This window comes from Heteronotia binoei, chromosome 8 (genome assembly GCF_032191835.1).
Source record: "Heteronotia binoei isolate CCM8104 ecotype False Entrance Well chromosome 8, APGP_CSIRO_Hbin_v1, whole genome shotgun sequence".
In the NCBI taxonomy this organism is placed as follows: domain Eukaryota; kingdom Metazoa; phylum Chordata; class Lepidosauria; order Squamata; family Gekkonidae; genus Heteronotia; species Heteronotia binoei.
Window position 1 is genome coordinate 110,538,611 of NC_083230.1, and position 22,718 is coordinate 110,561,328.

The 22,718-nt window shown below is 46.7% G+C and overlaps 1 protein-coding gene across 4 annotated transcripts in view; it reads left to right on the forward strand.

The window, feature by feature from the left end:
- EPS8 (epidermal growth factor receptor pathway substrate 8) overlaps positions 1-22,718 on the forward strand; it is a 119,976-nt gene that overhangs the window by 8,521 nt on the left and 88,737 nt on the right. For all 4 annotated transcript variants that reach the window (XM_060245877.1, XM_060245879.1, XM_060245880.1 and 1 more), the window contains exon 3: positions 20,490-20,557. In XM_060245877.1, coding sequence (XP_060101860.1) covers positions 20,490-20,557 — 68 coding nt within the window. The remainder of the gene's footprint in view (positions 1-20,489; positions 20,558-22,718) is intronic.

The window sequence follows — 22,718 nt, forward strand, 5'->3', positions numbered from 1 at the left end:
AAATAATGTATCCAGAGTGGGCCTTTGTGATGGTTGTTTCTTTGTGTTGTTGGGAACCTCCCCCCTCCCCCATACAAACACATCGATCACAGTCCACTGTGGGTAATCAGATCTTGTTTAATAGAGAATAATAATAACTTTTTATTTGTATCCCGCCCTCCCCGCAAGCAGGCTCAGGGTGGCTCACAACACATGAATACAGTATACAATAAAACCATGTGCAGTCAATTATAAATTCATATACAATTCAATAAGATCTAGGCGTAATAACCTGTGATCAGAAACTGCGGACTAGAATATCCTATAGTACATTTAAAACAGTTATTTCACTTTCCCCCATGACTCAAGGTGACATACGCAGTCTAATTTAACATATACAAGAAAACCTTGAAACAAGCCTCTTCCTTGAAGAGGAAGAAGAGTTGGGTTTTATACCCTACTTTTCTCTACCTAAAGTCTCAAAGCAGCTTTCAATTGCTTTGCCTTCCTCTCCCCACAACAGAAGCCCTGTGAGGTAACTGGGGCTGAGAGAGCTCTGAGGGAGCTGTGACTGGTCCAAGGTCACCCAGAAGGCCTAGTGTGGAGGAGTGGGGAATCAAACCCAGTTCTTCAGATTAGAGTCTGCTGCTCTTGACCATCACACCACACTGTGTCTTGTGGGAACTGTTCACAAGGCTGCAATCCACACAGGTATCTGAGGTAAAATGGCCAAATGTAAAAAAGAAGATTCTGGCTTTTGTTTTGCCCCTCAACCAGGCAGCCTGTTAACTTTCTCAGCACAAATGGGCTGTTTGTGTCATTTCTGTGATCCTTAGACCACTTTTTCTGTCCATATGTTATATGTTGAAAAAGTAGCACGGAAAAGTGAATGAGAGGTTGTTCCTTGTCAGAGGTATCACTTCATTGGCCTTTCAGATATCCGTGAGTCTTTGGGCAGTTCCATCGAGTTTTATCTAATCCAACATCTTGGCTCATACAGTGGCCAACCAGTTTCTCTGGAGGACCAACAACAGAGCACAGAGCCTGAGACTTTTCCTGATGTTGCCTCCTGGTTCTGGGATTCAGAGGCTTAGTGTCTCTGGACATGGAGGTTCCCCTAAGTCACCATGGCTAGTAGTCATTGGTATCCTCCATGAATGTATCTAACCCCCTTTTAAAGCTGTTATTCCTGTGCCATCACTACATCTTCAGACAGCGAGTTCCACATTGTAATCACTCTGTGTTGTTCAGCCTTCCTTGCACTTAGGTCATTTTTTTTCATTAAAGTAACTTATTTATGAAATACTTACAATTTTCTCAGATTGTGCTTGCCTAGTTATGGAATAGATAAAGTTTGAGCCCGCTGGTATCTTTAAGACCAATAAAGTTTTATTCAAGGTATAAGCTTTTGTGTGCGTGCGCAGTTCAGCAGATGCTAACTTCTGAAGAGTCTGAAGAAACAGGTGTGCACACACAGCCCCGGCACTAGGGATTCTGACGCCCCAGGCAGAACCCTGCTCTCCCCCCTCCACAGGAGCATGTGCAGAATGGGAGTAATATGCATGCTCCATTTAGTTTCTGATAGCACAGGGGTGGTTGAACGCGCTTAATATAACCGACAAATAGAATAAACGTCAGATGTTTGAGAGTCACAAGGCATGAACAAATACCATACACATGTCTTTATTAAAATTCTCAATATTTTCTTTGAACAGACAGATAAAATACATATGTATGCACTTTACAACACAACCATGCTAGAAGGAGAACTTTTTTTTAAAAAAGGAAAGGAACAAAAGCTGGGAATAACAGTCCCCATAAAACCAGCTTACGGAAAAGTTAGGGAATGATTTTTTGGCACCAGTTGGAGAAGGAAACACACATGTACCACACAAATCACTGACCACCATTTGCATCGTTATGCATCTCTCTTTGCCTTGACACCAGGGTTAGTAAATACAGCTCCAAAACAACTCCTTCCAGTGGCTCCCTCGGCTCTTGTGTTCTCTGCCCCCACTCTAGATCTATGGGCAACCTTTGTGGTGGAGGAGAAGAGTCTGCAAGCCTGCCTATTTCCCCCTCCTTCTCCACTTCAAACATGGCGGAAATAGTTACCTATCTATGAGTCTGACTGAGGTCCTGATGCTAAGCATACTTCCTTGAGAGTAAGCCTGCATTAACTTCCTCGACCTCTGGGAGGCACACAATATGTGTGAAAGTGCCACATGTGGCTCCCGAGCCATATTTTGGCCACCCCTGCTCTAGCACAGGTGTGAAATTTGCACTGGATCGAACCCAGTGTCATCTTTAAAAAAAAAATTCTATCTCGTGCACTTTAGAACTGAGCACAAGATGCTTCCCGGAAGGAGTCTAGTCAGTAGCCTCTGATAGAAATCTCCCTGCTTCTTGACAGATAATGATATTCTAGCTTGTCAAAGGGTTTGGCTATGTGGCTGTTGACACTCACACAATAAGACTGTAGCCCGTTCAGACTCTATGGAGACAGTTTTGCATGCCGGCAGAATAATGGCTTGATTTGTTACCTTTTGTGTTACGCTGTCAGTAGAAGCACAAAAGAGAGAACAAGAGGTGGCATGCAGCTGTCATGTTGGGGACTTTGTATTCGGCATCAGAATACGATATGCCGAGGGCAGTAGTTTAGCAACTGGCTTTGGGATTTTTCTAGTGCAGTGTCAAGGGTGAGTGTGGGCTGCACCGCTTCAGGTCATAGACCAGGGGTGTCAAACTCATTTGCTATCAGGGCCAGATCTGACATAAATGAGATCTTGTTGGGCCTTGCCATGTCGGGCTGGGCCATGGGGGTTCCTATTTAAGATTAGGTAGCAGAGATATAAACTTTATAAAGGACACAGACAAACACAATTGAAGTGTATTTTTTTTTAAAACACCTTAAAATAAAACATGCTTAAAACATTAGCACTCGGTCTTAAAAGGTGCTTTCTTTGTATTTCTCCCATGGGATCCAGGGAACTGGGCAAAGGAAGCTCTGGCTCTTCCCTTTCTTCCCCAGGGGACCAGGAGGGGGAGGAGCCTCAGCCAGCAGAAGGAAGAGAATCTTGGCTCAGTAGCTCTGTTGTGTGACTGAGAGAGCCTGTCAAAGCAAGCTCTGCCTCCCCTCCTTCCTCCCCAAGGGAGGAGCCTCAGCCACTGGAGAAAATAGAGGGTTTTACTCTGTAGCTCCTGTGCAATTGAGGAAGCCTGGCAAAGCAAGCTGTGATGCAGAAGGGAGCAAGAAAGAGGGAGAAGGAAGCAGATGACAGCCCATTGCTCAGGGGTCTGATAGGAGCCCTCCGGAGACCTGATTTGACCCCTGGGCTGCATGTTTGACACCCGTGTTGTAGACGGTGGCACAGGAGCTGGGGCTCCTCCATGCAAACGAAAATAAAATCCCTTTGTACAGAAAAGTAGCTTGAGTCAGGGAAAAGCTTTCTAGTCCAGCCTGACACCCACTTTACTACATGGCGGGATTTTTTAAAACAGAAAAACATCAAAGCATGAAAGTATTCAACTGCAATCTGAAGTGGTACAGCCCAGGCATAGATTTTCATCAGGGGTGTCAAACTCATTTGTTATGAGGGCCGGATCTGACATCAGTGAGACCTTGTTGGGCTGGGCCATGTATGTACCTATTTAAGATTAGGTAGCAGAGACAGGCCACAGACAAACACAAAGATTTTTTTTAAAAAAACCTTAAAATAAAATATGCTTAAAACATCAGCATTTGTTGGTCTTAAAGGTGCTTTCTTTGTATTTCTCCCATGGGACCCAGGGAACTGAGCAAAGGAAGCTCTGGCTCTTTCCCTCCCTCCCCAGGGGACCAGGAGGGGGAGGAGCTTCAGCCAATAGAAGGAAGTGAGGGTTGGCTCCGTAGCTCTGCTGTGCGATTGAGAGAGCCTGGCAAAGCGAGCTCTGACCCCCCTTCCACCCCAAGGGAGGAGCCTCAGCCAATGGAGAAAATAGAAGTTTTGCTCTGCTGCTCCTGTGCTGTTGAGCAAGCCTTGCAACGCAAGCTGTTATGCAAAAGGAAGCAAGAGAGATGAAGAAGGAAGTAGATGACAGCCAGTTTTTTGGGGGACTGATAGGAGCCCTCCAGGGGCCTGATTTAGCCCCCCGGGCCGCATGTTTGACACCCCTGGGTTGCATCCCCAGTGAGGAAAAGGTCTTTGAAAAGGTAGGAAAAATTCAATGCATGGTTATAGGATGGGGGAGACTTGTCTTAGCAGTAGTATGTGTGAAAAGAATCTAGGGGTCTTAGTGGATAATAAGCTGAACATGAGTCAAAAGTGTGATGCGGTGGTTAAAAAGGCAAATGCAATTTTGGGCTGTATCAACAGAAGTATAGTGTCCAGATCACGTGATGTGATGGGATTGCTTTACTCTGCTCTGGTAAGACATCACCTGGAGTATTGCATTCAGTTTTGGGCACCACATTTTAAGAAGGATATAGACAAGCTGGAACGGGTCCAAAGGAGGGCTACGAAGATGGTGAGGGGTCCAGAGACCGAGTCCTATGAGGAAAGGTTGAAGGAGCTGTGGATGTTTAGCCTGGAGAGGAGGCGGCTGAGAGGTAATATGATCACCATCTTCAAGTACTTCAAGGGCTGTCATCTAGAGGATGGTGTGGAATTGTTTTTCTTTGCCCCAGAAGGTAGGACAAGAACCAATGGGTTGAAATTAAATCAAGAGTTTCCGGCTCAACATGAGGAAGAACTTCCTGACCATTAGAGCGATTCCTCAGTGGAACAGCCTTCCTCGGGAGGTGGTGGACTCTCCTTCCTTGGAGGTTTTTAAACAGAGGCTAGATGGCCATCTGACAGCAATGAAGATCCTGTGAATTTAGGGGGAAGTGTTTGTGAGTTTCCTGCATTGTGCAGGGGGTTGGACTAGATGCCCCTTGAGGTCCCTTCCCAACTCTATGATTCTAGAGAGGGAATGGAACATGGTAAGTCAAAATTCCAGGCTCTGTTGCTGAATAACAGCCACTGACAAGGCTGCTTTTGCCTTTGAATGCAAGTGAAAAGACTGGATTTGGCCCAGAGGCTGCCTGTTTCCAGTCCCGATGCTGGAAATGAGCAGAACACACTGCCTTTTGCAGTCTTAACATGCATCCCAAAAGACTGATCAAGTGTTGATGATCGGTGCGTTAATACATCTTTACATGCTTTTAAGGAGCTTAGATTTTCTGATAGGATCTGTTCCGGAAGGGCCATTAAAAGTTCATTGCAAACATAAAAAGCAGACAATAAATCAGCGCATTGTTTGGTCCTGAGATTTACAGTGACTGTTTGATCGGCTGGCAAATAGCAAATGAATTATTAGTGCTTTGAAAGTTATCGTGGCGACACTTGTGGACTATTAATTGGGTTCTTGAGATTTAATTACTGGGTTGCTGCTGATTGCAGCACACTTTTGGGCATGATTTTAGAGTAAGATCGGAGCTCGGTTTTAGGCCCAGCGTGTTGAACCGTAGGGTTCTGCTGGCATACAGTAAATGGGGGTATCCACAGCGATAAGTTGTCAGTGGGAAGAGGTGGCTTGCTAGGGCTGTGCTTGTGAATGCCAATCACAGGGTAAGAGGCTGGAAGTTAATTGCCCGAGGGAAGGAAATCAGGAGAAATGGGAACCCTGCTGAAAACAGGTGCAAAGATCTGATGTATATTGGCTCCATGCGGCATGTGGTCAACACTGTTTGCTGCACATAATATTGTTTGTTTCACTGCTATATATGCCTTGAAGGATTGGATGACATACCTGGATTTTAAGGCATCTACCCACAAATTACTATGGAGTCCTGGCCCAGGCTGGGTTTGTAAGAAGAAATCTACATATGTGGGTAGGGGTGGGCAGGAAGTGAGTAGGGAACCAAGAAGGGAAAGGAAGTCAAAGAAAAGACGAGTTCTGTCTTTGCCTGAGCCAGGTCAGAGAACTGCTTTATAGAGCCTGGCAAAATTATATTGGGCTGTTCTTGTTACCTGATGCTTACGAAGCGGTAGCTGCAATACGACCTTCTGGCCACTTGCAGTGGTGGTGCTGCAGTGCAAGAGCGACTGGGGTTGCCATCATAGTTGCTGTTTGGGCTGGGGTGGCCAAACTTGTTTAATGTAAGGGCGTTTTCGCACTCACCTTCAGCCGGCGCGACCCCCCTCTTCACCGCGCAGGATCTACGCGGATTTCGCACTAAATGCCGCGGAGCAGCCAGAAGAGCCGGAAACTCCCGTCGCAAAAGCCGCGCAAACGGAAACTGCTTTTTGGCGGTTTACGTTTGAGTGGCTTTTGCGCCGGGAGCTTCCGGCTCTTCCGGCTGCTCCGCGGCATTTAGTGCGAAATCCGCGCAGATCCTGCGCGGTGAAGAGGGGGGTCACGCCGGCTGAAGGTGAGTGCGAAAACGCCCTAAGAGTCAGATAGAATAAATGTTGGATGCTTGAGAGAGCTGCAAGACATGGATGTCAGATGTTTGAGAGCCGAGTGGGAGGGAGAGGGGAAGGAAGGAAGGAAGGAAGGAAGGAAGGAAGGAAGGAAGGAAGGAAGGAAGGAAGGAAGGAAGGAAGGAAGGAAGGAAGGAAGGAAGGAAGGAAGGAAGGAAGGAATGGCAGAGGGAGAGGTGGGAAGAAAGCAACTTTAACTTTACATGCATTCTCCAAGCTGCCAGCTGGCTTGGCTTGGAGAAGTGATTTAAAGAGACAAATGCCTTCTGCAGTCCGGCTGATGAAGTGAGGAGGTTTTGAGAGCCACACAATGCGTGTGAAAGATCCACACGAGGCTCCCGAGCTGCAGTTTGGCCACCCCTGGCTTGGGCTGAGGCAGTCTCTGAGATAAAGGAAGATCAGACCCATCATGCCTTCCTTACACTCTTCTTTCTGATGAGTCACTGGAGCTGCAGAATAGAACAGCGTCCCTCTCTGTCTCCTTGCATGCTCACATTAGTTCCTTCTCAAGTGGGTGTAAGAACTTCCAGTTCAGAATAAACCTAGCCTTGAGCTCAGTCCTGTAGCTGTTTTCCCAACCCATGTCTCTGGCTTCCTAATTCCTTCTGCTATCTCTGTATAATAGTGGTGTAGCTATGTTCAGACTGTCTCCACAGGTGCAACTTTGGGTCCTGCCACCTTAATTGGACTTTTGTTTTTAACCTGTGAAATTTAAAGTGGCAGTCTTAAGGACCATTCCACACTTTACGTTTTGGGGATGCAATTGAACAGCGGGCACCTAAAAAAAAAAAAAGTAAATTCAGAAAATGTGTTTGCAAACCCTTGTAAATACCGGGTACATTTCTCAGAGAGCTTTAGTTGACTGTAGTTCCCTGCTAAGGTTATATCTAGAGGCAAACCAGAGTTCACCTATCTGTAACTAGCCCTTCCAAAAGATGTCGGAGTTAATGCTTTCCATATGGAGAAATGTGTTCCTTCTCTCTGCCTTCTTTACGGCTACACAGCATCCCATTTTTCATTGAAAGCCAGGCCGTCGGGGGCTTTTGCCCTGTCAGAATTAAGAATTAATCAGTGTTGGAATGAACCAGACTTCGCCTATTTTTTGATCCCCTTATTTTGTCAGGAGCAGACGGATTTTATTTCTTCAGATCGTCTTCGAAGCAAAAAAACAAGAAAGGTACCAAATGACAGAAGAATAGGCTGCCAGTATGCATGCGTGTGGGTGTGTATGTGTGTTTAAGTTACATACAAAGAAAAAAATGCTGCAAAGGCGGAAATATTGTCAAACTTCTGAAACGGTCAAAGGATTCTTGCAGCGGGTCTTCAGCGTAATGAACAAATTAGCATTAGGTTCGCTCCGGTACACGTCGTCTGTTCCTCAGGGTATCTCTGCCTTGTGAAGTCCACAGCGTTCCCGTATTTCACCGTCTTTGTTGCCCTCCGATCTTTCAATTGGATTGCATACACAGCAGTCATTTCCATGAATAATTTGTGCTTTCTCTCTTCTGTCCCCTCCCCAGAGCCCTTCAACAATGAGTTAATAATGAATTTGGAGGGAATCTGTTTTAATGCATAATAATGAAGGCATTTTTGTAAGAGAACTAATACAGCTAGGGGAACCAGGCAGGGGTGGAATTCTAGCAGGAGCTCCTTTGCATATTAGGCCACACACCCCTGATGTAGCCAATCCTCCAAGAACTTACAAGGCTCCTTTTTGTAAGCTCTTGGAGGATTGGCTACATCAGGGGTGTGTGGCCTAATATGCAATGGAGCTCCTGCTAAAATTTCCATCCCTGGAACTAGGTCTCCCACTTATAGTCTCTATATAGCAGCAGGTGTGAAATGGGTTGTGTAATTGGAAGTGGCATCACTGTGCCGTATGCTGTCCCCTGTCCCCCTGAGTTCCCGGGAATTGCTAGCCCATGACAACCCTATATATGGCCCATACTTCTATGACAGCCAGGGCTTTTTTTGTAGCAGAAACTCCTTTGTATATTAGGCCACACACCCCTGAAGTAGCCAATCCTCTTAGAGCTTACAGCAGGCCCTGTACGAAGAGCCCTGTAAGGAATTCTAGCAGGACCTCCTTTGCATATTAGGCCACACCCTCCTGATGTAGCCAATCCTCCTGGAGCTTACAGTAGGCCCTGTACTAAGAGCCCTGTAAGGAATTCTAGCAGGACCTCCTTTGCATATTAGGCCACACCCCCTGATGTAGCCAATCCTCCTGGAGCTTTCAGTAGGCCCTGTACGAAGAGCCCTGTAAGGAATTCTAGCAGGACCTCCTTTGCATATTAGGCCACACCCCCTGATGTAGCCAATCCTCCTGGAGCTTACAGTAGGCCCTGTAAGGAATTCTATCAGGACCTCCTTTGCATATTAGGCCACACCCTCCTGATGTAGCCAATCCTCCTGGAGCTTACAGTAGGCCCTGTACGAAGAGCCCTGTAAGCTCTTGGAAGATTGGCTGCACTAGGGGTGCATGGCCTAATATGCAAAAAGAGTTCCTGCTGCAAAGGAAGTCCTGATGACAGTGATAAATAAGGTAGCTTAGGGGATTCCTTGACAAATTTCTTTGGCTATACAAGCCGCCCAAAATCTAGAAGCCAAATTCAATTTTTAGCCTTCAGAATTTTGCTTTTTACTGACCCGATTTGCTTATTGTTCTTTACCACAAAACCTAACCCCAGTCTCCTCACGAGTTCTAGTCATTTTTAGTGATTCTTTTTAGTCACTTTTAGCCATTCTAGTCATAGTTAAAGCTATGATGAAAGTGGTTTTATATATAAGTGAACAAGCTGGGAAAATTCAAGATTTTCAAGGGAGGGAAATCTCACTCCCCCCGTTTCTTTCCCTCTCCTCTTCCTGCCCCTCATCTGGCTCCTTCTTTCCCCCCAATTATCTTGCTGGCAGAACATCCCCGTCAGCTGGGTGTCAGAGACAAGGGGTTGAAGGTTGAAGCGGAAAGCTCACCACCCATGCTTCCTGCTTAAAAGCCTCTTGCTGTCACCCACCTGCTGATGGTGGTGGTGGTGGTGGGGTGTTTGGAACAGGTTTCTCCATCCTCCCGCATCAGCAGGTGGAAAGTGGTGATGGTGGCAAGAGGCTTTAAACAGGAAGTGTGGAGGTCGCACTTCCTGCTTCTCCCCTTTGGATGCCCAGCTGATTGGAGGTTAGCAGATTTAAGTGTTGGCTTGCTGCACCCTTGTCCCTCTCTCCTGCCCTTGCTCCTGCCTCCTCAATCTCCCCCACAGCTCTACCCATTGCCCTGGCCCGCTTTTCCTGCCGTTTTCTCCCCTCCTGTTTTTTTTACACCTTCTTTGTAATGCTGGCAGTGATGTCATATAAGCCCATGAAGCTTCTGTATAAGAACATAAGAGAAGCCATGTTGCATCAGGCCAATGGCCCATCCAGTCCAACACTCTGTGTCACACAGTGGCCAATGTATGTGTGTGTGTGTGTATACACACACACACACACACACACATATATATATGGCTAATAGCCACGGATGGACATCTGCTCCATATTTTTATCCAACCCCCTCTTGAAGGTGGCTATGCTTGTAGCCACCACCACCTCCTGTGACAGTGAATTTCACATATTAATCACCCTTTGGGTGAAGAAGTACTTCCTTTTATCTGTTTTAACCTGTCTGCTCAGCAATTTCATTGAATGCCCACAAGTTCTTGTATTGTGAGAAAGGGAGATAAGTACTTCTTTCTCTACTTTCTCCATCCCATGCATTATCTTGTAAACCTCTATCAAGTCACTCTGCAGTCGACGTTTCTCCAAGCTAAAGAGCCCCAAGCGTTTTAACCTTTCTTCATAGGGAAAGTGTTCCAACCCTTTAATCATTCTAGTTGCCCTTTTCTGCCCTTTTCTCAATGCTATAATATCCTTTTTGAGGTGCGGTGACGAGAATTGTACACAGTATTCCAAATGAGACTGCACCATCAATTTATACAGGGGCACTATGATACTTGCTGATTTGTTTTCAATTCCCTTCCTGATAATACCCAGCATGGCGTTGGTCTTTTTTATTGCAATCGCACACTGTCTTGACATTATCAGTGTCGCTGAGTATACTCAGGGGTGGAATTGTAGCAGGAGCTCCTTTGCATATTAGACCACACCCCCTGATGTAGCCAATCCTTCAAGAGTTTACAGGGCTCTTTTTTGTAAATTCTTGAAGGATTGGCTGCTTCAGGGGTGTGTGGCCTAATATTCAAAGGAGCTCCTGCTAGAATTCCACCCCTGCGTATACTGAATCAGACCCCCGGTCCACGTTTTGTCATAACTCACAAGGGAGTAAATATTTGAAACAGAAAAATCTTTGGGAATTCTTAGTTAAATCATGGAAGCCTGAGGCAACTGCTACGGCACAGCTGGCACTTGACATGATAACGGAGCCAGCAGCTTTGCTGAAGCAGCATCCCTGCATCTCATTCTTCCTGATAATGATGGGCAGGCGTGCCCAGACTCAAATCGGAAAAGGACCAGCTGTTAGCAGCAGGAATGGAGAACCGTAAGGAAACCAAAAGTTCTAAAAACACTTGTCACTTCTGAGCCTCCCTCGTGGCTCACAGGTCCAGTGTGGTCAGGGGTCGTTTTGTAGAAAAATAGGTGGCGGAGCTCATTAGCATAACTCATTAGCATATGCTGCCCCACCCCGCAGCCAAAAGCAACTCGATTCTTGAAAGGAGAGCCCCGGGTGAGCGAGGCCTGCTTGGGCTGGATAGAGATCCAGCCAGCCCAAGCAGGCCTTGCTTGCCTAGGGCTCTCCTCGGCCACCCCCCCCCCCCAGTCAAAAGGCCAGCAAGCCATCCGCTGCCCAAAATCACATAAGAAGTGGAGAAAAGGTGTGTGGGGGCTTCTCCAGGGATTAATGAGGGCTGCTGAGGGCATGCCAAAGCCCCTGTTAGCTGGCTGGCTTCCTGCTCTCCTAATCCAGGGATTGTTATGCAGCTGCACCTACTATTCAATGGACAAGGTCGGTGGGGAGGAAGGTTCATGAGCTGCGCTCCTGCTGTGAGCTCCTGCTGAATCTGAGGCCTGAGTGTGGTGTTGTGGTTGAGAGTGTCGGACTAGTATCTGGGAGACCCATGTTTAAATCCCCATGGAAGCTCACTGGGTGACCTTGGGCCAGTCACACACTTAGGGACTAACTGACCTCACCGATGTGCAGGTTAAATAGAGGGGAGAAGCATGCTGTAATCTGCTCTGGATCACCACTGAAGAAAAAGGGTAGGGTGTACATGAATTAAACAAGTCCTCTCTCCATGAGACCTCAGACTGGTAATGATGCTGTGTGCTGGTAGGATTGCCAGCTCCATGTAGGGAAATTCCTAGTGATATGGGGGTAGCGCTTGGGGAGGGTGGAGTTTAGAGAGACCTCAGCTGGGTATAATGCCACAAAGCAGCCTTTTTCACCAGGGAAACTGATCTCTGACATCTGGAGATCAGTTGGAATTCTGGGAGATCTCCAGGCCCCACCTAGAGGTTGGCAACTGTATGTGACAGTGGTGGAATCACTTTCCAGTGATGGAATCTGGGATAAGAGACGTGTGTCTCTGTATCTCTTTCCCATATTATTGTTCTCTGGCTTCAGTTGACAAATTCTGTCTCTGTGATTATCAGGCCTCATTTTGGGAAGGAGTTCACAAAAGCAGAGAGCTCTGGAACCTCTAAATGTTATTGTGCTCTTTCTTTCTTACTCCCCCCCCCCGCCCCCACGATACTTGTGCCATTGTTCAAACCCTCTGTGAGAATTTTGTTGAACTCTAATATTTGACAAACTTTCTAATACTTTCCCCACAAAAAAATGGGAAAATAACCAAAACATATCAAGCAGACAGATGGAAATCTTCCTCGTGCCACTGCGGCCACACAGAAGAAAGTCATTTAAAAAGTATGATGGGAGTCAGGTTTTATTATGACAGTTACAATTCAAGAAGCTTTGTAAGGTAGATGCGGAGCTGATCTAATTCAGGTGATGTCAGGGGTGTGTGGCATATGCAAATGAGTTGTGCTAATGAGTTCCGGCACCTCTTTTTCTACAAAATGACCCCTGGTGATTAGGAAGAAAAGTTTACAGTTTATCCTGTTCAGGACAGCGTTTAGGCCAAAACAAGAGGTTCTCTTCATGTGTGTTGAAAAATCTGGGTGAAATCAGAAATCAAAATGCTTTCATTACGATCCCCCCCCCCCCCCTTTGCAGCATCTTGCATTAACCTAAAGAACAATTGAGGTTGTTTGTGGAGAGCTGTTTGATGTGGCCTTGCTCATCCTCTCGCTTTGCTTTGGGCTTCGTTCTTGGGCTGTTTTATATTACTCTCTGATTTTCTTTTCAGTTCTTCTGAGGAAACAATAGCAAATAAGATCTTACAGTTTTGGACATGTGATTCTAAGAATTATTATAAATGGTTAGACCTCCTCTAGTTTGCAGGATCAGGTGGTTTTTGAGCAAGATTTGGAAGGCATTCGTTGAGTTTGGTCAGGAATCGCCTTAGTGGCAAGCTCAATACTAAACCACCCAAAGAATGACCTGAATCATAGAATCATAGAGGTGGAAGGGACCTCCAGGGTCATCTAGTTCAACCCCCTGCACAATGCAGGAAACTCACAAACACCTCCCCCTAAATTCACAGGATCTTCATTGCTGTCAGATGGCCGTCTAGCCTCTGTTTAAAAACCTCCAAAGAAGGAGAGCCCACCACTTCCCTAGGAAGCCTGTTCCACTGAGGAACCGCTCTAACGGTCAGGAAGTTCTTCCTAATGTTGAGCTGGAAACTCTTTTGATTTAATTTCAGCCCATAGGTTCTGGTCCTACCTTTTGGGGCCACAGACAACAATTCCACACCATCCTTTAGATCAGGGGTGGCCAACGGTAGCTCTCCAGATGTTTTTTGCCTACAACTTCCATCAGCCCCAGCCATTGGCCATGCTGGCTGGGGCTGATGGGAGTTGTAGGCAAAAAAACACCTGGAGAGCTACCGTTGCTCTAGATGACAGCCCTTCAAGTACTTGAAGATGGTGATCAGGCTAAGGATGCTCAGCTGAAGGCAAATTATTGAAGATGGTGATCAGGCTAAGGATGCTCCTCTCCAGGCTAAGGATGCCCAGCTGAAGGCAAATTATTCATTTCAGCACCTAAAGAAAGCTAAGCAACATCTGACCTTGTGAAGCACCTGGATGTCGGGGGACCACATGAGTAGGAAGATCGCAGTTACTTGGAGGAAAATCACAGTTACTAAATGAATGGCCCAAAAGTTATTACTTCTGCCAGGGAGTCATGGGAAGTGTAGTTCTCTGTGCAAAGGAGCTTCTGCTAGAATTCCACCCCTGACCAACATAAAGTGTAAACATTCAGATGTTAACCTACCAGACAATTCCATGTTACCTTGCTCACGTGGCCATGGCAACTGTGGTTATGACCCATGACAACTTGCAACAATACTGTACTCCCCTGAGCCTTTTTCTTTATTTTCGCATATAGCCTGTAATGATTTCTGTAACCTTTTCCACACCGCAGTATGGTAAAATTGCACTTTACCGTCTGGGAAGACAGCGATTTGAAAGACACGACGGTAGATAACCCATCATCTTGGGGGTGGGGGGGAACGGAGAACTAGCCACCTCTACAGAAGCTGAAATGCTAACCATGCGTTTGGGAATCTGTTTTGAATAGTCATATGGTTTGGATTGCAAATGATGTGAATACACACCGTGCATTATCATCTGAAAGTAAAGGCAATGCGACAGATTCTTTTTTTCCAGCTTCCTTCAGCATAGCTGTTGGCTTGATGTTTCCTGTCAAGTGGCAGTTCTTCTGTTTGCTACGTGCCAGCTTTCTTTAAGCGCCAATAGTGATAATGGGCTTTGTGCAGAGAACTATATTTAGATGTTTCCATCTGAATATAATTTGCGGGGTTATATCTGCAAATAGCCCCTTTATGTAGGAACAGTCTGTCCTGTTCTTGAGCTGCATTTTCTAAGAGTTGCAGTGAAGGATGCCACATGTTGTGATCCTGTTTGTGTTCCGTTTCCCTTTTATATGAGCTCAGACCTTGAGTTCAGGTCACTATGGGTTTCCTGACAATCTTCCACGCGTTCTCCAGCGGTTCCAGAATGGAGTGGTCTTCAGCTTATGTATAAGCTCCTCCCTTTTTTGATAAGTGGGGTCTTCTGAATTAAAATGGAATCCAGATCAGAGACTTAAGTCCCCCAACTGGCCATGTCCGGCTAGCAGGCAGTAAGTTCTTGCCTTTGCTCTTAAAATAACACAACGCTAGCCTTTGTTTTAGGCAAGAAGAAGATATTGGATTTATATCCCACCCTCCACTCCGAATCTCAGAGTCTTGGAGTGACTCACAATCTCCTTTATCTTCTCCCCCCACAACAGACACCCTGTGAGGTGAGTGGGGCTGACAGAGCTCTCACAGTAGCTGCCCTTTTAAGGACAACCTCTGCCAGACCTATGGCTGACCCAAGGCCATTCCGGCAGCTCCAAGTGGAGAAGTGGGGAATCAAACCCAGTTCTCCCAGATAAAAAGTCTGCATGCTTAACCACTACCCCAAACTGGCTCACCATTTTGGCATTTTCCAACTTTTCTAAAACTCCTCAGGGTTTCATCGGTCAAGGCCTGGAAGTCACAGCCACTCCAGAATGGTCTAGTTGCTATGAGCAGTGGACTCTAATCTGGAGAACTGGGTTTGATTCTCTACTCTTCCACCATGTGAAGCCAGCCAGCTGACCTTGGGCCAGTCTCAGTTCTTTCAGAGCTCTCTCAGCCTCACCTCCCTCACAAGGTGACTGTTGGGGGGAGAGGAAGGGGAAGCGATTGTAAGCTGCTTTGAGACTCCTTAGGGCAGAGAAAAGCAGGGTATAAAAACCAACTCTTCTTCTTCCAGTGGCGGTAGCTTTCTTTCCACCTGAAGCTCTTTCGTACAGGCCTTTCCATACCCCTCTATTTGCACAACTGGAGAAGCCTTCATACACCATCTGGACAGCCAAGGAGAGGGAAGTCTAATAGCCTCCTCCACCCACTCCCTGCTGGGCAGGGAGCCCAACAGCAGCTGCCTGTTTGCAGCAGCGAATCTACCTTCTCTTGTGTTGAGAGAAGGGTCAACATGCCAATGGAAGGGCATCACTCCAGCGACATCACTTAAAGGGGCATTCCTGCTTTCTTCTCCCTGGCCCAGCTGGGAATGAGGTGCAGCAGCTGCTAGGCTGCCGTGATCCAGATCCACACACTGCTCGGGACTGTAGCTCAGTGGTGGAACATCTGCTTTGGCATGCAGAAGGTCCCAGGTTCGATTCCTGGCACCTCTGGCTTAAAGGCAGTAGGAGGTGCAGCCCTGTACCCAGACATTTTTTTAGGGAGCACCAGGGTGCTGGGGGAGGGGGCACCGATTAAATTAAATTGAAGAGAAATTAAATTACTTCCATGCCAGTCTAAGTGCCCTCAGAAGGAGGGTTCCTTTGGGTAAAGCAGTGCACAATCCGAGCCTCCTGTTCCTGTTTTGCTGCCCTGCTTGGACCTCTCACCTTCTTGCACAGCCCCGATGCATGGGAAGCAAGGTGGGGGAGGACTGACGTGAGCCCCTCAGCCAGAGGGCAAGCAAGGCGGCGGCAGTGTCAAGGGGACCGAAGCGCTAGTATGAGGGGAGAAAGGGCATGCCACCACCAGTGTTCCCTCTAAGCTGAGTTAGCATGAGCTAGCCCACAGATTTTTAGCCTCCAGCTCACACATTTTTGTCTTAGCTCAGGAAGGATGGCCCCAGAGCACTGTAATTTATGCAGCGGCTCACAACTTTAATGCCAGGAGCTCACAAAGTAGAATTTTTGCTCACAAGACTCTGCAGCTTAGAGGGAACATTGGTCACCACTTGCATCATGCGAGTTGGCATAATGTGCACACCACCCCTCCTGCTGGTTTGTTTTGTGGGCGGCCTCCTCACCTGTCTGCTGCTAGCCTACCTGGAAGAGCCACCAAAGAGCACATGGAGAGAGGAGAAGGAGGCCGCTTGGTCTGTGCATCAGATGAGAAGGTTGTGTGTGTGTGGAAGGGTGGGGTGCTGCAACTTCATAAGAACATAAGAGAAGCCATGTTGGATCAGGCCAGTGGCCTTCCAGTCCAACACTCTGCCATCAGGAGCAGGATCGGATCTACATGTTTTTTGAGGGGGGGCAAAATGAAAAAATGATGCCCCCTTATGGGTCATTCTGTCTTTTGGTCCCACAGAATACAATGGACCCAATACCCAATTTGGCGCCCCCCCCTCCGTTGGCGCCCGGGGCAAGCACCCCCCTCTGCCTCCCCTAGATCCGGCCCTGATCAGGAGGTCCACCAGTGGGGCCAGGACACTAGAAGCCCTCCCACTGTGCCCCCCCCAAGCACCAAGAATACAGAGCATCACTTGCCCTCTATACCTTTTGGCTAATAGCCACTGATGGACCTCTGCTCCATATGTTTATCCAATCTCCTCTTTAAGCTGTCTATGCTTGTAGCCTCCACCACCTCCTGTGGCAGTGAATTCCACATATTAATCACCCTTTGGGTGAACTTCGATAGGGGGCAGTCCCCTCAGTGCCTCCCCACACTGGCTACAGGTCTGAAGAGGTGATATGATGACCTCTACGCAAGACCCTGGAGAGCTGCCACCTGTCTTGAGTAGACAGTACTGACGATGGACCGATGGTCTGATTCAGCTAAGGCAGCTTCGTGTATCAGTGTGTGACCAAGTTTGTTTTGTGGCAGCTACCACCATTTTAGAAGTGGTGGGGACTCACAATGAGCAATATTATAAGAACATAAGAGAAGCCATGTTGGATCAGGCCAACGGCCCATCCAGTCCAACACTCTGTGTCACACAGTGGCAAAAATTTTTATATATACACACACACTGTGGCTAATAGCCACTGATGGACCTGTGCTCCATATTTTTATCTAAACCCCTCTTGAAGGTGGCTATACTTGTGGCCTCCACCACCACCTCATTATAGGAGGCTTCTCTATACTGACGGGAAGGAGAACTGCTGTTGGTCGAAGAACACAACCTAATGAAACGTTACTGTTACAGATCTCTCATTGCTGCGGCTCTCCCGCCACTCTGCCAATTTATTCTCAAGAGTACCTCATTCATCTTGTTGAGACTTCATAGTAAAGCATTCGGAAATGTACTATGGGCCCCGTCCTGCTCTCATTCTTGCCGGTTCACTTTCTCTCTAATCTGGTTTGCGGTAGCTTCTTTCGGCATCTGGTTTACAAAATGTGTAAACTGCTGCTAAACCAGAAATGGATTTCTGCTTGTGGTTTGGAGTTAAACCTTGATGGTGAAGGGTGATTGTAATTTGCCCAATTTGGATGTCATGGCAGCTTGTACTTCCAGGGGATGGTCTGAAGACACGTGTCCCAGAATCCCCACTGAAGCTAATCCAGCCCTGGTTTGTACAGTGTCTGAACTTGAGACATCCCAAGAGCCTTATATATAATGTGTCTTGAGTTGGAAGCAGTGTTCCCTCTAAGCTGAGTTACTGTGAGCTAGCTCACAGATTTTTAGCTTCCCGCTCACAGATTTTTGTCCTAGCTCAGGAAGGATGACCTAGAGCATAGTAATTTATGTAGTAGCTCCAGGGGTCACTTTGTAGAAAAATAGGTGGTGGAGCTCATCCAGGGATTGTTATGCAGCTGCACCTACTATTCAATGCACAAGGTGGGGAGGAGGGGGAACCCTCAGAAAGGTTCAGGAGCTGTGCTCCTGTGAGCTCCTGCTGAATCCGAGGCCTGAGTAGCTCGCAACTTTAATGCCAGTGGCTCACAAAGTAAAATTTTTGCTCACAAGACTCTGCAGCTTAGAGGGAACATTGTTTGGAAGGGTGACAGAATGTAAGTGTAATTACTAATGACAAATTGTAAAATGAGGGTTGCTGCAAAACAAAAGAATGAGTAAGGAACTTCGCTGCACGCTCCTGAGGACTAACCCATGGTTCAGCCATGACATCTGAATTTGGCTTGTGCGTGTGTGTGTGTGTGAAGAAAACTGGCAGAAAACTGTTTGAAGGATGGCTGCTACAGAATACAGTATGTCACAGAAGTGAGTACACCTCCTCCTCACATTTTGTAAACATTTAAGTATATCTTTTCATGTGACAACACTTAAGAAATGACACTTGGCTACAATGTAGTGAGTCTACAGCTTATATAACAGTGTAAATGTGCTGTCCCCTCGAAATTACGCAACACACAGCCATTAATGTCTAAACTGCTGGCAACAAAAGTGACTACACCCCTAAGTGATACTGTCCAAATGGGGCCCAAAGGGTCAATATTTTGTGTGACCACCATTATTTTCCAGCACTGCCTTAACCCTCTTGGGCATAGAGTTCACCAGAGCTTCACAGGTTGCCACTGGAGTCCTCTTCCACTCCTCCATGATGACGTCACGTAGCTGGTGGATGTTAGAGACCTTGTGCACCTCCACCTTCCATTTCAGGATGCCCTGCAGATGCTCCATAGGGTTTAGGTCTGGAGACATGCTTGGCCAGTCCATTAGCTTTATGCTCAGCTTCTTTAGCAAGGCAGTGGTCGTTTTGGAGGTGTGTTTGGGGTCGTTATCATGTTGGAATACTGCCCTGCGGCCCAGTCTCCGAAGGGAGGGGATCATGCTCTGCTTCAGTATGTCACAGTGCATGTTGGCATTCATGGTTCCCTCAATGAACTGTAGCTCCCCAGTGCTGGCAGAAGAAGAAGAAGAAGATATTGGATTTATATCCCACCCTCCACTCCGAAGAGTCTCAGAGCGGCTCACAATCTCCTTTACCTTCCTCCCCCACAACAGACACCCTGTGAGGTGGGTGGGGCTGGAGAGGGCTCTCACAGCAGCTGCCCTTTCAAGGACAACCTCTGCCAGAACTATGGCTGACCCAAGGCCATGCTAGCAGGTGCAAGTGGAGGAGTGGGGAATCAAACCCGGTTCTCCCAGATAAGAGTCCGCACACTTAACCACTACACCAAACTGGCTCTCATGCAGCCCCACACCATGACATTCCCACCACCATGCTTGACTGCAGGCAAGACACACTTGTCTTTGTACTCCTCACCTGGTTGCTGCCACACACGCTTGATACCATCTGAACCAAATAAGTTTATCTTGGTCTCATCAGACCACAGGACATGGTTCCAGAAATCCATGTCCTTAGTCTGCTTGTCTGCAGCAAACCGTTTGCAGGCTTTCTTGTGCATCATCTTTAGAAGAGGCTTCCTTCTGGGACGACAGCCCGGCAGACCAATTTGATGCAATGTGAGGCTTATGGTCTGAGCACTGACAGGCTGACCTCTCACCCCTTCAACCTCTGTAGCAATGCTGGCAGCACTCATATGTCTATTTTTCAAAGCCAACCTCTGGATATGACGCTGAGTACGGGCACTCAACTTCTTTGGTCGACCATGGCGAGGCCTGTTCTGAGTGGAACCTGTCCTGTTAAACCACTGTATGGTCTTGGCCACCGTGCTGTAGCTCAGTTTCAGGGTCGTGGCAATCTTCTTATAGCCTAGGCCATCTTTATGTAGAGCAACAATTCGTTTTTTCAGATCCTCAGAGAGTTCATTGCTGTGAGGTGCCATGTGGAACTTCCGGTGACCAGTATGAGGGAATGAGAGCGATAACCTGCTCCCCCTTCACACCTGATACCTTGTACACTAACGAGTCACATGACACCAGGGAGGGGAAACGGCTACTTGGGCCCCATTTGGACATTATCACTTAGAGGTGTACTTACTTTTGTTGCCAGCAGTTTAGACATTAATGGCTGTGTGTGTTGCGTAGTTTTGAAGGGACAGCACATTTACACTGTTATACAAGCTGTAGACTCACTACTTTACATTGTAGCCAAGTGTCATTTCTTCAGTGTTGTCACATGAAAAGATATACTTAAATATTTACAAAATGTGAGGGGGTGTACTCACTTCTGTGACATACTGCAAATAGCAGTTATCGACTATGAATATATGTGATTTACAGCATTTAAAGATGGCAAATCCTGTTTCTCTTTTAAATCAGAGCAAAGAAAGAATTATGCACGAGATAGTGCGAGCAGCATCTCTGAAACGTCACAGTACCATGTGGAGGTAAGAAATTTTTCTCCTTTTTTTAAAATTAAAAAAGCTGTTTCTGGGTTGAGCAAACTGGGGATTAAACACAGATTCATTCATCTCTGTCATAGGACCTGCCAGTGTGTTTCCTGATGCCCACCTCCTTCTTTCTCAGAGTGGGCAGCCAGTCCTGTCCTGTTTTCCACCTCATTGTAGCAGAAGCACACATTTGGAAGGAGCAGTGTACCTCATGGGGAAATGCTGATCTTGGAGCAGCCCAATATTTTGTTTTTGTCCCCAGTTCCTATGGCAATAAGGTTATCAGCCTCCAGGTGGGGTCTGGAGATCTCCTGCTATTACAACTGATCTCTAGTCTAGAGATCCATTCTAGTAGAGAAAATGGCTTTTGGAGGCTGAATTCTGGGGTATTAAGCCCTACTGAAGTCCCTCTACTCCCCAAAACCCACCTTTCACAGGCTCCACACCCAAAATCTCCAGGTATTTCTCAACCCAAAGCTGACAGACCTATGTGGCAGCCATTTTGTTTTCTACTCACTGACTGCTTGTTCTCAAAATTCCCAAAGTTCTCACAGGCTTAACAAGCTTCAGGAACTTCTTCTCTTGTTTCTGGTGTATCAGCTTTCTACAGTGTGTTGAATTAGTGTAGCATAGCGGAGAGTATGTCATACTTAAGCAAGGAAGTATTAGGTTCAGATTCCTGCCCTGCTGAAAATGGTGGTTGTGAGGATGGAATGGGCAAATGGACCCTATACTGGTCTCTGAAGTATTGCCCCCAAGGTTCCATGTCTGACCCTTTGCATTTTAAGGGCCTCAGAGAAGACACGACTTTGTATCTTCTTTATTTAATTGCTGGGGAAATCAGAGAATAACCTTCTGGTTTGGCCAGGTTTATGACACTGGCTGGTTGAGTTGTTCTCTGCTGCTATATCTTTACGTGTCTTCTGATGGCTCTTTTTTTAAAGGAACAGGGTATCTAAAACTGTAAAATATCATGCTAGCCCTTTATTTACAGCTTTCATTGAATAATTAATGCATTAATTAAAACTATTACATTCTGGACCGTTATGAAAACCCTGATGGGTTCCCATTGTATGTAATTGTTTTACCTTCTGGTCTTGATGCAAAAAGAACGAGGAGTTGGACTGCTGCTGACCGCAGCCCCATTTGGAAAACATTTCAGAGGAGGAGAAAACACTGCATTTAACACCATAGTTGTCAGTCTCCTCAATCCAGATGCCAAAAGCAGACGCTGGAATAACTGGAAGCTTTTCCTCTCTAACTAGCGCCACTGTGCTCTCAGCGTTAAGGTTCCTGAAGCATTTTTTAACACCGATTCAAACAGGGCTTTGGCATTGTTTTTGCAACAAGGTTTGTGGCCTCATTTGAGGAGGTTCTCTCCCTGAGAACCTCCTCAAATGAGGACACAAACCATGAGAGAACCCCTCAGTTTTCAAAATATCAAGAAAAAGTTAAGAGGTTAAAACTGGTGAAAAACAATGGAAAGGTGCTTGGGGGTGATTGAGAGGCTTTTGGCATTCCATCTTGGTTTAAGTGTCTGCCCAAAGTAACAACAGGGCCTTTTTGAGGAGTTACCTTTTTATCAGAACAGTGTAAGAAACAAGCTAGTTTCCACACAGTTAAGGATGCCATATTTCTTTGGGCCTTTAAAGACTGAAATTGCCTGGCCTTGGATTATTATCACCATCTTCAAGTACTTGAAAGGCTGTCATATAGAGGATGGTACAGAATTGTTTTTTGTTGCCCCAGAAGGTAGGACCAGAACCAGCGGGCTGAAATTACATCAAAAAAGTTTCCAGCTCAACATTAGAAAGAACTTCCTGACAGAGCGGTTCCTCAGTGGAACAGGCTTCCTCAGAAGGTGGTGGGTTCTCCTTCCTTGGAGGTTTTTAAACAGAGGCTAGATGGCCATCTGACAGCAATGCGGATCCTGTGAATTTAGGGGGAAGTATTTGAGAATTTCCTGCATTGTGCAGGGGGTTGGACTAGATGACCCTGGGGATCCCTCCCAACCCTATGATTCTGTTATGAAGGAATGTCTTCTTATTCCTTCCTAAGAAGGATGGCCCCCAATATCTGAGAAATGGAGTGTTGTAACCAGCTGCAGAACCTTTGCAGTTGTGGCCCCCTCATCCATGGAATTTCCTCCTTGAGAGGC